This window comes from Cladosporium halotolerans (assembly GCF_011745625.1).
Source record: "Cladosporium halotolerans strain TM138-S3 chromosome Unknown Sca10, whole genome shotgun sequence".
NCBI classification, from domain to species: Eukaryota; Fungi; Ascomycota; class Dothideomycetes; order Cladosporiales; family Cladosporiaceae; genus Cladosporium; species Cladosporium halotolerans.
This window is the reverse complement of record NW_027191461.1, coordinates 117,119-130,979: the sequence shown is the minus strand read 5'-3', so window position 1 is coordinate 130,979 and position 13,861 is coordinate 117,119. Positions and strand designations below refer to the sequence as shown.

At 57.9% G+C, this 13,861-nt stretch overlaps 6 protein-coding genes across 6 annotated transcripts; 2 read left to right on the top strand and 4 right to left on the bottom strand.

Moving 5' to 3' along the window:
* Positions 1-161: 161 nt before the first annotated feature.
* On the top strand, positions 162-827 carry WHR41_03761 (uncharacterized protein; the record flags this gene model as incomplete). Its single annotated transcript, XM_069372367.1, has 1 exon — positions 162-827. One exon carries the CDS (start codon positions 162-164, stop codon positions 825-827), a length of 666 nt encoding a protein of 221 aa, XP_069230536.1.
* A 24-nt stretch (positions 828-851) lies between these two features.
* WHR41_03760 (uncharacterized protein) lies at positions 852-1,883 on the bottom strand. The gene is made up of 2 exons (XM_069372366.1): positions 1,241-1,883; positions 852-1,189 (listed from the first exon to the last, which is right to left on the bottom strand). The coding sequence occupies exons 1-2, from the start codon at positions 1,680-1,682 to the stop codon at positions 1,074-1,076; spliced, it is 558 nt and encodes a 185-aa protein (XP_069230535.1). The 5' UTR covers positions 1,683-1,883; the 3' UTR covers positions 852-1,073.
* Positions 1,884-2,491: 608 nt separating this feature from the next.
* WHR41_03759 (uncharacterized protein) lies at positions 2,492-3,596 on the bottom strand (the record flags this gene model as incomplete). The annotated part of the gene is made up of 2 exons (XM_069372365.1): positions 2,492-3,424; positions 3,477-3,596. The coding sequence occupies 2 exons, from the start codon at positions 3,594-3,596 to the stop codon at positions 2,492-2,494; spliced, it is 1,053 nt and encodes a 350-aa protein (XP_069230659.1).
* A 26-nt stretch (positions 3,597-3,622) lies between these two features.
* Positions 3,623-5,028, bottom strand: WHR41_03758 (uncharacterized protein). The gene is made up of 2 exons (XM_069372364.1): positions 4,816-5,028; positions 3,623-4,757 (listed from the first exon to the last, which is right to left on the bottom strand). Exons 1-2 carry the CDS (start codon positions 4,853-4,855, stop codon positions 4,048-4,050), a joined length of 750 nt encoding a protein of 249 aa, XP_069230660.1. The 5' UTR covers positions 4,856-5,028; the 3' UTR covers positions 3,623-4,047.
* Positions 5,029-5,323: 295 nt separating this feature from the next.
* Positions 5,324-6,130, bottom strand: WHR41_03757 (uncharacterized protein; the record flags this gene model as incomplete). The annotated part of the gene is made up of 1 exon (XM_069372363.1): positions 5,324-6,130. The coding sequence occupies one exon, from the start codon at positions 6,128-6,130 to the stop codon at positions 5,324-5,326; it is 807 nt and encodes a 268-aa protein (XP_069230651.1).
* A 4,076-nt stretch (positions 6,131-10,206) lies between these two features.
* Positions 10,207-12,332, top strand: WHR41_03756 (uncharacterized protein). Its single transcript, XM_069372362.1, has 2 exons — positions 10,207-10,841; positions 11,106-12,332. Exons 1-2 carry the CDS (start codon positions 10,542-10,544, stop codon positions 11,790-11,792), a joined length of 987 nt encoding a protein of 328 aa, XP_069230652.1. The 5' UTR covers positions 10,207-10,541; the 3' UTR covers positions 11,793-12,332.
* Positions 12,333-13,861: the final 1,529 nt, after the last annotated feature.

Sequence of the window (13,861 nt, the reverse complement as noted above, 5' to 3'; positions counted from 1 at the left end):
GACGCCACATCCCAGCTTCCTTCCACCAAACATCGAAGTGAACGACATCCGCTCCACCATCATGGAAAATTCAGTCATATGCATTTTGGACACTGTCGGCCTACAGGCTTTGCTGTAAACCAGATCGTGCCGCCTACATTGACGCAGGGAAGGATATCGCAATGGCAGGGGAAGAGCCCACGTTCCGGGCACTGGTAGCCGCCTTCACAGACTTCCTCACGGTTGCGATCCACACGATTCTCTATGAGAGGTCAATCTACCCAAGGACTTCTTTTCTCACGGCACGGAAATACAATCATCCAGTACGTCAGAGCCGCCATCCTAAAGTCTGCGAGTGGATAAACGACGCAATCACCGCAGTCGAAGGAGAGCTGCTGAAGGGAGTCGTAGCCAGCGTTGCTGTAGTCATCTTCAGTAAGGACGACCAAGCCATGGAGCGTTTTGTTTTCGACGCGTCACGCTTCCCAGCTGTGCCCGCCAGTGACCTCGACACGCCCCTGGAAAGAATCGATGTCCACGGCGACAAGGTAGATGTACTTCCAACGGTCGATATGGAGGAGCAGTTTCGTGCGATCATGAGCAAAATCACCAACTGCGAAACCATCTTGAAACCTTTGCCGACAGGCTGCACGTTCACTGTAGCCATCGATCTCAAAGAAGAAGGAGACGCGCCTGTCAGCCATCCGCAGCCCTGGATACCCGCGCAGCCTGATCACCGGGGGGATGACCCGCCAATTCCCAACATGAAGACAACTCCACTCCGGAAAGTCAAGGCCGGCGACCTGATTTTCGAGGCATGGATCGAAGAGGGCCAGGACAAGCCATGACGACGTTGTCAAGGAAATGGCTCGTTTCACAGTATTCAGAATAGCCCCTGGAATTTAGCGCCAGGAGCATATCGATTCATGGTCTATGATCTATTGTCTATGGGTTCGAACCTCGGAAGCATTGTTTTAGATCGTTCTACCAAGCCGACCCAACACTCTCCAGAAACCGATGTCTCGTGTATCACGAGACGAAGGCCGGACTAAATCGCTTCGAGATTCGTAGTCCGTCCAGTGCGGCAGCTACACTTACTCGTACTCGGCAACGAGGTCGACATCCACACAACCTTCAGTGGTGGCAGTGCCCTCGCGCTTGTAGAAAAGCGCAGTTGCAGGGCCCCAACGGAGAGCCCAGTTTTCGCAAGCTGGTCATCGTCAGTGGAGCTCTTTGTACAACAGGATTATCAGCTACTTACCGAACCAGCTGATCGGAGTGCCGTCAGGGGAGTTCCACTTGAGCAGGCCATCCTCAATGGCCATGCCAGGGGTGCCATCCTGGCCGCTGTAGATCTGAGCCAGGGAGTTGGGGTACTGCTCGCTCAGTTCGGAGAGCTTGAAACCCTGGGAGTAGTCGCCGGAGGGGAAGTTGAGGGCGGCGTTGTCGGGATCGTTGACATCGGAAATGACACCGGCAATCGCGTCCGACTTCGCGGTGTGCAGAGTAGCAGAGTAGCCACCGCCGTAGGAGTACTCAGCGAAAAGGTATCCAAGAGACTTGTCGAAGCTGTCCGAGCCCTGGGGCCTGGAGTGGACGATGAACTTCTGAGAAGGCTGCGGCTCAGAGGAGTTGTTCTCGCGGGGCACGACGAGGGCGCTGCAGACAGAGCTGAGCATGAGGGCGGCGGCAGAGAGAAGCATTGTGAAAATCGTCTGATTTGCTGATGGCTTTGGCTGTTGGAGATGTGTTGTTTTGCGAGTTGATAATACTCGGCATGAAGGGTCAGCCGCAGCACAATATATACGCAGTAAGATGTCACATTCGGCAGAGTCGCATTCAGTGGACTTCCATCGCCTTGGCACAAATGGAGCTGTTACTTCTCGTGTTCAGAAATAGGTACGCAAGTGGGACCGGACCGCCCGACGGCGGCACGGAAGTGGCGCTCGCAAATGATGCATGAAGTATAAGGATGAACAGGGCAATTCTCAATTTCCGTGTGATTACACACGAGCATTTGGAATCCGATCAGTGATCATGCAAGGACCCTAAAGTAAGCGTCTACCCATGACAGAAGTTCCATGATTTGATGCACAATCGTCAGCCCGTTGTTGTAGTAGGTAAGATCTGCGACCGGAGGCCGTTCCTGAAGATCGCAGCCTCGGTTGGCGATCCTCCACGTTGAAGAGACGGCACGGTCGTTTTTTCGTTGGCGGAAGCTTTTCGGCGTGACTTGGCATTCTTTCCATCGTCACGTCTCCATGCTTTGCACAAGCATCCGTTCCTTAGCGTTGCCTGGCACGGTAAATGCATTGTCATTAAGCGAGGGCTCAATATCAGAATACGTCATGGTAGGCTAAACACTTGTTTCAGACCCGATGTCCTCCAACGAAGCCGATATGTCCCACTCGCCTGTGGTTCTATTTCTAGAGCGATCAATCCTGATGCAACCCGGATATCGCATGCCATACAAGCCGAAGTAAGACTATTCGCCTAGGGACTCGACTTGCCTTCAACCAATGGCTGCGTCAAAGATAGCGTACATTCCCCTTTGCGCAAGCCCGCCCTCACTCTGTGCCTTTGGTGCTGTGCCTTTCAACCACATACGGTGGTAATCTGCACCACCATACGACCATCCTAGCTCTTCGAACACCGTAACTGCATTTGGATTGCCCGTCCAAACTTCAGCAATCATGGTCGCTTTCTGCCGAATCCGCTCCGAAGACCACGTGTTCATCGGCTCGTTCTCAAGCGGCAACGCCTTGATGTAGTCCACATCGGCAGCGTTCATGGCCTGTGCGAGTACGCTCCTGGCGCAGACCGCGTTGTCAGCATAGACTGGTCCGATGCGGGCACCGCCCGAACAGCGTCGTATCACAGTCCACGCCAGGATATCGTCTACGCCTTGGGGCGGTGCGCGGCGAACGAGAGCCCAGCCTTGGGCATCCGGACGTCTGAATAAATTCTCCTCTGTCCACAGCTCGGTCCGTTGCACGCCAGTGAGCCTCAACTCATGTTCTGCGAGTAGATCATGCGGCACCTGATCCAGGATCACCATCTCTGCTTTAGGGCCAGCCTGTACATTGTTGGGCAGGCCCTTATTGCAGACCAATGGACGACTCATGATCTTGACGGTACCCAGAGTAGACTCAACAAAGCCTTTTCGTTCATAATTGCCTTTCTGCTCGAGAACACCGTCGAGCCCAATGATCTTAGTCCCACATGTGTGGAAATTTTCCATCATAGCCTCCCACAAAGCTCGGCCGAGCCCTTTGCCTCGGTAAGCCTCGTCCACTACGAACAAGCTGACCCAACCTGTGGAGTTGGAGTTGACTGTGGCAGCTATGTGGCCCACTGGCTTCTGGCCACCTTTTGGAAAGATCAGGAGCATCCCTGGAGACTTCGAATGGTCCATGTACGTCGGTAGATCGTACCATCCTCGATTCTACTGGGTGGTCAACGCTTGTTTGAAAAGTTGCCTTTGTGATTGCCCTTACCCAGCCCAGATTTTGCATGAAAGGCCACCATATTTGCCTGGACTCATCGTGGCCATTCGAATGACGGATATGGTACTCTTCATCCGAAAACGCCGGGGGCTCATTCTGATGGGAGGCCATCATTGGGTGAAGTACGAATGACCTTTCCAACTGGCATTTTGAGACGGTGGGCACTCGCTTCCTAGGAAAAGGTTCTCGAGCCAAGCGATGGTTGACCGTTGGCATGCATCCACTTTATCCACCATCATGCATAATACTCTTGCATAACAGACCGATCGCCCCACATCGTCCGCAATATTGCGCTTCCCTCTTTCATTTCAAGTGAACGACATTGCACATCTCTGAACCATGCAACGCCCAAACAGATCTGTTCAAACTTCAAATTGATCAACTGACAACGAAGCGGTCAACCGCCGCTCTTGATTGATCGATGAGGAAGTGTTGATACGTGCAGGTCGAATCGATCTCTCGTGGAAAACCAGGGACTGCAACTCCAGGTCAATTTCCACATTTTTAGAGTCTGTACCTGATAGATACCAGCCAAAACTACAATTCTCACCTCTCACCCCTTCTAAAACTGAATCCCCTGCGACAAACCTCCATCAACAAGCATATTCGCCCCCGTCACGAACCCCGCCCTCTTGCTCGCCAAAAACACAACCGCATCCGCCACCTCCTCCGCCCTCCCCATCCTGCCCAGCGGATTCTCCGCCCACTGCTTCTTGAAGAAATCCGGCTGCTCCCTCTCCACATTCCCCCAAACCCCGTCCTCGACATAAATATTCCCCGGCGAAACCGTGTTCGCCCTGATCCCCTTGGGCGCCCCCGTCCGCGCCAGCTGCGCCGTGTAGTGGATGAGCGCCGCTTTCATCGGCCCGTATGGGCTCGGCAGGGCGGTGAAGTCGAGCACGCGGCCGGACACGGACGCGATGGTCACGACGCTGCCCTTGGAGACTTCGAGGTACGGCAGCGCGGCGTCAACGAGCGCGCGCGTGCCCATGAGGTCGGTGGCGAAGGCGCCCTGCCACGCCGCGTCGTCGGTGGAGATCGCGAGCGCGCTGACGTTGGCGACCACGGCGTCGATGCGGCCGCTTTGCGAGGCGCAGGACGTGACCCAGGAGGCGACTTGCGAGGGCTGCGACACGTCGACTGTGGCGCTTATGGCGCGGTCGGCGGGGTGGGAGGGGTCTGGGTCGGCAGCGGTGCGGCTGCAGAAATGGACTGTTGCGCCTTCGGCGAGGAAAGAGGAGACGATGGCGCGGCCGATGCCTTTGGTGCCGCCTGGGAAGGAGTTGGGTTCAGCGATAGTGATTCTGGGATTTGTTGCTATACAGCCTACCTGTGACGAGAATGACCTTTTCTTCGAGATCAAGATGCATTCTAGCTGATTTGATAAGATTTGTTTGAGTAAGCGTTGGAAGAGACTTCGTTATTGTCTCTCAATTTGAGTGATCAATCTTGTCTACGATGCTTTACACAAGGCGGCCCACGGCGAGCCATGTATACAAATATTCGAAGTGACAACTCGCCCGCCGAGTCAGCTTATGCGAGACCGAAGATCATGACGTCTGGGGTGCCGATTCGTGTGCTATCAGCCGTCTCCAAAGGCAACTTGATCCATCCCACCGATAAACCTCGGCTTGTTAGACCAGCGGGGAAGATAGATCCACCTTAATCAACCCTTGTGAATATTGGCATGAAATGGCATTTAGAGTATTATTGGAGTACCCGTAGCCGTCTAACATTAGATATACGAAACCCAACACAACAAACTCCAGGATATCTCTGTACAAAATGCCCGCCCAAACAGAACAAGCTAAAACGCCATCTAAGATCGTCGTGTCCCCTCACTTCAGCACAACAATCAACAGCACCAACACGCAAATCAAAATCGCAATCGTAATCCAGCTCCAATTCCCCTTGCTCTTCCGCGCGACATTCCCCAACCTCTTCCTTGCCCTATCCAGCGTCCCCTGATGCCTGTCCACCCCGCCCTCCACGTCCGTCAGCAGCTCGTTCTGCTCGTCCATCTCGTCGCCCATCTGGATGCCCAGCACGCGCTGCCGCCGCACGCTCTGGCCCAGCGTGTCGAGCTGCGAGTCCTGCTCGCGCAGCACCTGCTTGTGGTAGTCGTGGATCTGCTGGTTCGAGAGCTCGTCCTGGCTCGGCGCCGCGGGCTCGTCCGTGTACCGCTCCTGGTCGGAGAAGAGCGCGGCGCGGTTCGCGGCCTCGGCGGGGTCTTCTCGCTCTTGCTCTTGCTCGTCTGGGTTGTCGCGGAACCGCACGCTCTTGTTCCGCCGGCCGGGGCCGGGGCGCTCCTGCGCGGCGGCGAAGTCGTCGCTCAGAGCCGGGTTGTTTGGTTTTCGTGACGCGGGTGTTGGGGGCGCGGAGCCATGGAATTGTGCGTAGAGGTCGCTATATTGCTTGCGGAGCTTGGTGAGGTCTGAGTTGTTGTCGTCGGCTTCGCCGAGGTCTGCGTGCTGGGATTCGAGGTGCTCGAGGCCTTCTTGGAGGGAGGTGAGGGAGCGGGTGATGTGGGCGTCTTGCTTGTTGGGTTCGAGGTTGAGGGTTACGGCGCGCTGGCGCTCGAGGAGGGAGAGTTTGAGGTGGTCGGCGAGGAGGAGGAGTTGGTGAGGGGATGTTGTTGAGCTCATGGCTGGAGGTTGCCTGGGCTGAGGGAGGATGTTGGAACTTGTGCAACTCTGGAAGGGAGCTTGCTGTACAGCGATGCGGGCTGCTGGCTTGGCTGCAAAGTACTTGCGCCGGATATGAATGCGTCGGTGTTGTGATGCCTAGGCGGAAGGTAGGCGGTGATCGGGAAGCCGGATCCGTCTGGCTGGCCGCACGTGGCTGGAGTCGAAGGCGCTCGGCAGTGCGTCAGTGCCGTGGGGTAGAGCGGCGGAGCGGGTCCAAGGAGCGGTCCGCTTTGACGGAGAATTAGGAGAGCTTTAATCAACCTCGACAACCCTGCAGCGACGAGATCGACACGAATCGTGCCATTGACTTTCTTAAGCGAGCAAATTTGCGTGAGGGCTTGATGCCCAAAGCCATTCTGAGCAGTCGAGGGAAGGATCGTAATATCATGACCTATGTACAGCGCTATGCACAAACCGAACAGTTCTCATTGCCCCTTTACGACACGACGCATCCATAGTGGTCCCACGGCCCAGGGTTGGCCTTGAACTCGCCGAAGAAATGCATCTCGCTGCCTTCGAAAGACGCTTTCTTCGCAAGAAGAGCCGGCGGTGCTCTGAGGTGCCCCTGGGCAGACCGCCCCGCCATGCGCTGCGCCCTCTTCGCTCGGTGCTGCGCGCGTTTGCACTCGATTGCACTTATTTCCTTTGGCTTTTCCAAGGAGAAGGTTCGGAAACTGCGCTGAGACTTCAAGCTGCCAGAGAAAGACCTTTGTTTCCTGAGATGCCTTTGAGTGATCGACTTGATTGCTCGTGTGATGTCGCGCCGTTTAGCAATAATGCCGTTCTTTGGTGATCCGAGTACAAATGCTGGAGTGTCGGGAGGCGTGACGGGAAGAGTGACAGGAGCCGTGTCAGCAAACTCTGATACAGTGACTTCCAGTATCGGTTTGTCGTTAAGGAAGATCGTCGGTGTTGTTGTGTTGACGTTCAATGCGGCGACTGACATTGCAGGGAAGGTTCCTCCGTCCGAATGATATTAGTGTTTGAGATGCGTTCCTGCCGCCTTCTCAGACTGACCACCACACGTGCAAACAATAACGCGGTGGTACCACGTCCAGGACGAAGTACTCCCAGGTATGAACTATATTGAAATTGGAAGAATCTAGTGGCTCAAACCTACCTGTGACGACATCGTCTTCACGAGCGAAAAAATCAACAAACATAGCGCGAGGCTGTTGCCCTGCTGGAATAGTCATGGCGAGCATTCAGCGGACTGATGATAGTGCTGAACTTCCAAGGGTATACCCCCGCAAGAAGGGACTGGCCTTTCTGGTTTCATCTTTAGTGGGACCCGCAGCAGGCACCCGGCTGCTGGATACGCAGTGCAGCTACAACGCTTGGACTTATAGCAGGGCCCGCGGGAAAACGCGTCGAGCGAACTCCCACAAGCGTGCAGCGTGACGAGAACGGTTCATGCAAAGACGCGAGGGCTTCAATTCGGATGTCGCGTTGACGCCGTGTCAGCCTCGAGGTGCGGGATCGACTGGTCGCTCACGAGCTCAGAGAACTGGTTTTCTTTGTCCCCGGGAGCGCCGCGTTGCCGCCACCCGGCCGTGGCAGTCGCACAGCCAGCCCCTGCGTGGGTTTTCAGGTGACCTGCTGGTTGCAGAGGATCGAATGACAGGTTGCATTGCGCGCGGGATGCCACCGGTGCACAGGAGCGACGATGCTCAATGACATCTGCGGCGAGCCGGTGTGGATTTATTTGTGCGTCGCGAGGTGAGACCGGAGCGGCAAATGAGATTGGTTCAGGCCATCACGAGAGGCGCGGACGAACGCGAGGAATAATTCGACGGCATGAACTTGCGCAGCCTCGTCCGTGTTTTCCTATCAATGCTTGCCGAGCCCAGGGTGCAGGTGGAGCGTACACGCAGCCACGGCAGCTCGCACCCGCGTGTCGCACGGCCTCGAGACACGCATGAATTGCACGCCAGGATAGACCTCGTTCGGAAGCGCAGCCAGATCAACGGTATGAGTAATGAGATGGGAGGTGAAAACTCTGCACCGGCTCTGGCAACGGCGCACGCGACAGATTGACGAGAGGTGCCAGCGGTGCAATCAATTTTTGCCCACCGCCTGTTCCTGCACAGGGCGAGCGTCTGTTGATATGACCTGTTTGGGTATTGACGCATGGCTCAGATGCTCCAGGAGCCAATGAGACACGAGGCGGGCCTGTGCGCTGCTCTGCGGCGGTACGGATGCATGCGCCCGCGCAGTCGCGTCGAGCGAAGTGGGCCGCGACAGATCCAACTCCTGTCGGTAACCAGTAGATGTCGGTGACCGCCTCGCGAGACGGAGAGGAGAGCTCTGGAGGCACAGCTTGCTGGACGTTAGCTCGAGTCGCGGCGACGAGGGCGGCGTCATGGCGCGCGCAAAGGCGGATTGCAGGCGAGGGAGCTGTGGGCAGCTCAACGAAACGACGGGGGCGTGGCAGGGTGGCGAGTCGCCGTGACGAAAATGCCACAACAATAATCAATAATCAAAACAGAGTTGGAGCGTGCCCGGGCGCAGGCAAACGGCTGCCAAAACGGCGAGACATGGAGGGGCGGAAGCGTTTCCCTTTTTCCAGAAGCGAAGGCGCCCGGCGGTCGGATCGGATCCTCATCTTGGGGATATCGATGTCTCGCTCCGGCAGACGAGGAGGATGCACCGGCCGCCCGCCACCAGCGCCTAGCGCACCCGCCCGAGGGCCGCACGACCGCAGTGTGATGCACTGACGCTGCCAGTGATGCACCATCGCCGCCGCCGCACCAGCTCCCCGAGCGCGGACCGCTGGGCGAGGACGGTAAGGCAGAGGCAACGGCGCAGCAGCGCACGTTGACGCATCTGTATGTACGGCTGCAGAGCGCGATGCAGGCGCCTCGCGATTGGGCGCGCTGCGTGTCTTGCAGCGGCTGGCGGCGTCTGGGCGCGCTGGCTTGGGCGAGGACGATGCGCTGTGCCGTGGCGGTGACGGCGCCGCGGGCAAACAGGAGGGAGGAAGGGGGGCATGGGGCATGAACCGCTGCAGGCTGTAGGGTGCAGCAGAGCTTCCGGCGTACCGACGTACATACAGTACCTTAGTGACTTTTCACACGGCGCAGCGGTGTCTGGCCTGCAGCCGGCCTACTAGGTAGGTAGGACGTCGCATCTCGCAAGACGACCGTCCTTAGGCACACAGGCACGATAGTGCAAGGTAAGGTAGGCAGGTAGTCAACGACACGCGGCACCCGCAGCTGCAGCAGAGCGACCTGTAGCCCAGCCCTGCACGCCATATTTGGGAACGCACCTCGCACAGCACCAGCAGAGTGCGCGGCAGCAGTCATACTCTGCTCTGGCGGAGCGCGCAGGAGTCGAGGAGTCAAGCCCTCCATCGCCCCGGTCCCTGTGGGCAGCGATGTGCGAGGGTGACACGGCGCTGACTCGCCGAGTGCTCTGGTCGCTTTTGGCAGCATCTCGTCGCACCGCCAGCGGCAAGCGCGCCGCTTACGAGAGCGCGCAGCACGGGCGAGCGAAGGTGCTGGGAGGCGCGAGAAGCGGCGATGTATCAAATACCAATATCACGCCCTGGATAACACACCCTCGCGTGCCGTCGACACCAGCGCCGCACCAGACCGCCCGAAGAAGGCCGGCCACTGGCCAGCGCAAACAGCCTTTTCGCCTGCTGCGCCCTGTCGGCGTGCATCACACGTCTGGCAGCCTTCCGGCCCGGCTGCAGCTCGCGCGCCGCGACTCCACCGCGTTCAGGCCCTACCGTACCTGACGCTCAGTCCGCGACTCGCCGCCGCCGCCCACCCGCGCGCCCTCTGCCCTGCCGTCGCCAACACCACCGCCTGCCCTGCCCCTGGCCCTCGACTCATCTCCCTCTCGCACTGTCATTTGCCATCCCGCACGGCCGCCGCCTCTGTCCACCCGCCCATTTGGCTTTGATTGCAACGGACCGCGCGCCGCCAGACGTTCCAGCGCCACACGCGATCCCTTGCCGCCGGGCCCTTGCTGCAACGCCTAACGCCAGCTAGTCCAACATCTCCACGCGGCGCCGCCTTATACTCTCGGCTGCCTCCTCTCCCAGCCTCCCTCTCCTCTTTCTGCATAGCCCACCGGGTCTACCACTCGCACACCACCGACCAACCAGCTCGCCCTTTCGCCACTCAGTCTCGGGGTCTCCTAGGATCTCGTCCTGATTGCACACGCTGCAATCGCCCACACACCAGCCAAATGTACACTTCAGAGAACAGGAGCCGCGTCCACCTCCCCAGCTCTCCACCTCCGCCCTGTCACCGACGTCACAACCCCAGATAAGGCCACACGACTGCAACGACACCGGCGCGAAAAACCCCTTCAGTAACGACAATTCTCGGGCGCGTCTGGACGCCCTCATCGCCTCTCGATGTTCCAGACACAACATCCGGTGGTCCCGCCTTACTACATGCCTCAGGACTACCGAACTCCACCTCACACGCCCGCTCCCGGGATGACTAGCACGTACTATTCCCCTCGCCAGTACGTCTACTCTTCGACGCCGAACAAAGGTCACTCCCGGCGCGCGACCCAGGATGCGGGCTACACCACCTACAAGACGACCTACACGACATCACCGCGCAAATCCTACTATGAGACCGAGCCCGAGTTCTCCTCGCCCGGCTACTACAGCTCCTCGTACTCCACGCCCAAGCAACGTGCCGACTATGTAAGTGATTCCGATCGCAAGCACGCTGGCGTCCGATACCATTACTCCTATCGGGCGTCTGGCCACAAGGACAGCCGCAAGCCGCGCCGGCACTCTAGCAGCAAGCACTACTCCGCCCGGCGGTCGCCACCCGTCTACGACGAGTTCGATCCTGACTACGAGTATCTTCCACGCTACGAAAAGTCGCCGACGCGCCCGCCGCCATACGAGCAACATCCAAGTTACCACTACGGGGCACGAGCTGATCATTATCGTTATGATCAGGTGCCTATATATACCTCTACAGAGACCAAGTCCCGCCCGCGACGTGCTTCAGGATCCTCGAAGCCGACCCACACTACTGTGCCGCCTCGCCCTCGCAGCAGCAATAGCAACCCGACAAAGCCGCCACCTCAAGCGACAGAGGCCGACGCTCGCCGCGCAGGCATCCCCGCCGGCTACTCTTACAAGAACTGGGATCCAACCGAGGAGCCCATCCTTCTTCTCGGCAGCGTCTTCGATGCCAACTCGCTCGGCAAATGGATCTATGACTGGACCGTCTTCTTCTTTGGCCCGGCGACTCCGATGACTGAGATTGCAGGCGAGCTCTGGCTGCTGCTGATTCAACTGGCCGGCAAGATCAAGCGAGCTGAGGAGACCATGTCACGCATCAGGCAAACCAAATCACGCGACATGGTCGATGACTTCCTCGACTCCGGCGAGCGACTCTGGCAACGCTTCAACAAGCTCCTGAAAATCTGCGAGAACTACATGTGGAAGGCGGCTAAGAAGGAAAGTCGTGACGCGAAGAAGGTCACGATGGGCAAGAACAGCGGCTGCGAGTTCGTTGACGCCATCTTCGGCCGGGACCGCGAGCTGGAACGTACCGAAAAGCTCATGACCGGTATCCGCCTTTGGAGCATGCGCTTTGACGCCAACGTCGGACCCATACTCGCTGCGCCACACCTTTAGATTGGGTGGCAATCTGTTGCCTACCGGTCTGAGTCACATGGCGAGCGAATCGGACTGCGTCAGTAGTCACCATCCCCCGCACCAAAACATCACAACATCACTATCACCAAGTACACAAAGATACACCAACCACCGGAGTTCGGCCAACGGGAAGGCATTCCCCTGACATTACGCGGCATATACGGAGCGGCGGCTGTACAATAATCAGGATTTCACGCAATATCCCGGACGACGTCACGGCGTCTGCCCATTTTGCGTTCAAGCGTTCACGCTTCTCAAATTGCATTTGCGAGCATTAACATTCCACGGGGAATCGGGAGGCAAAACAAAAGTCTTGCTTGCTTTCACGCAGGATCAGTTTCTTTCAAATACCCAAATGCGCGTTTTCTTTTGCTCTTCGCGATTTATCTCTCTCTTTCCACGATCTACCGACCGGCGTTTCCGGAGGTCAAAACTCGATTGGAGATACAGCGGTCAGGTGGTATCCATACACTCGCTTGCTTAATTAGTTTAGAGAGAAATTACTATTCCTTCAAGTCATTCCATTCTTCTCCAATCAAACAGCTCAAATTGTCTCGTTCGACACATCCTCTCGCATCGCCGATGCGCCCCTCGTCACATTTTGCAACCCCTCCTCCATGCGCCCTCGCAGCTCGCGCAGGTCACGTTGATGCCTGACGTCCAAACAAAGCTCGCGAGCTGCACGCGGCCCATTACCCTCGATCCCTGCCCGCACGCGCACTGCGCCCTCGCCCGCCCGGTGCGAACCACGATCGTCCCACCACCAGCGCCGTGGGGTCCGGCACCCACCCACCACGCTTCCTGCTTTCACACTTCTGATCTCCCACGCCCACCCTCACGCCGAACCCGCCTCGGCTCCGGTGCCGAGCTCTCGCAGTCGCAAACTGCATCGCACTTTCATCAGCTCGCCGAGCTCGCGCTGCCTGTGCCTACCTTACCTTAGCTTCTGACTACACTACTGACTGCACTATACTAGAGTCACGGCTTACAGCGCACCACCCGCCCACTAGTCCTACCCATCCACATCCACCTATGTATGTAGCCCACACTTTCCCACCCGCCCACAGCACAGCAACGCACAGCACATGACCCGCCAGCCAGCGCCCAAACCCCCTCGCGCTCGCAAAAAGAAACCAAAAAACCAAAAAACCGGAGCTCTCCATGCCCCAAGCCCTCGCTTGTACGTGCCCTCCCCCACCTCGCTCTCGCCTCGCCAGGCCCGTACGTATGTATGTATGTATGTACAGTCTCGTAAGCGCCCGGCTGAAGCTGCCTAAGGTACACAAGCAAGCCTGCGGGAAGTGCAGCGCAGCGCAGCGCAGTGCGAAAAAGCTCCACCAATCCGCGCCCCGCTCAGCCTTACCTGGCGCCGCGGGCTGGGCTGCGAGGCCTCTCCTGCGCGAGATTGGCGCGGCAGCATGCTTTGCAGGGAGGAGTCGTCTGCGAGAGAGAGAGAGAGAGAGAGAGAGAGAGAGAGCAGGCGGAGCTCGAGGCGGCCGCATGGCTGTGGCCTGGGCTGGGTTGGGCTCGCGTGGTGTGGCGTGGCCTGTGGGTGCGGGTGCGGATGCGGTTGCTTTTTGCAGGGGAGGGCGGGCGTGGGCGTGGGGGTAGCTTGATGGGATGGGTTGAGTTGGGTTGGTTGGATTGGGTAGGTAGGTTGTTGAGTCTGAGGCGATGGGGGAATACTACTTATTCCGTGTGCGGATCGCTGGCAGTTGGTAGGTTTCTGTGCGGGGATGGTTTGTATCTGCTACGTACTGTACTGGACTAGGCTTCGGACGTCCGATGTCTCGGTAGGTGAGAGGGGCATGTGATGGGGGTTGTAGGCGCTGAGACTGCTTGGGGTACATGGTCCATAGGACTGGGTGTACGCTGCGTGCAGCGACTGGGGCATGGGTGGTTTGATACTGCGCATGTGGACGCCTTGCAGGTGCTCTAGGTTCGAGGAAAATGGGAGCAAGGAGAGGATTTCTTGGGATTGTGTTACTCTGATTGTAGTTGGCAGAATGAGAGGGTTCCTTTCGACACAAAAAAAACCATGGCCCTGT

Coding starts and splice junctions, on each gene's coding strand:
- WHR41_03760 (XM_069372366.1), bottom strand. CDS start 1,682: ATGCTTCTCTCTGCCGCCGCCCTCATGCTCAGCTCTGTCTGCAGCGCC. Junction 1,190..1,240: donor CACTCCGATCAGCTGGTTCG/GTAAGTAGCTGA, acceptor GACGATGACCAG/CTTGCGAAAACTGGGCTCTC.
- WHR41_03758 (XM_069372364.1), bottom strand. CDS start 4,855: ATGCATCTTGATCTCGAAGAAAAGGTCATTCTCGTCACAG. Junction 4,758..4,815: donor AAAGGTCATTCTCGTCACAG/GTAGGCTGTATA, acceptor ACTCCTTCCCAG/GCGGCACCAAAGGCATCGGC.
- WHR41_03756 (XM_069372362.1), top strand. CDS start 10,542: ATGTTCCAGACACAACATCCGGTGGTCCCGCCTTACTACATGCCTCAG. Junction 10,842..11,105: donor CCAAGCAACGTGCCGACTAT/GTAAGTGATTCC, acceptor CGTTATGATCAG/GTGCCTATATATACCTCTAC.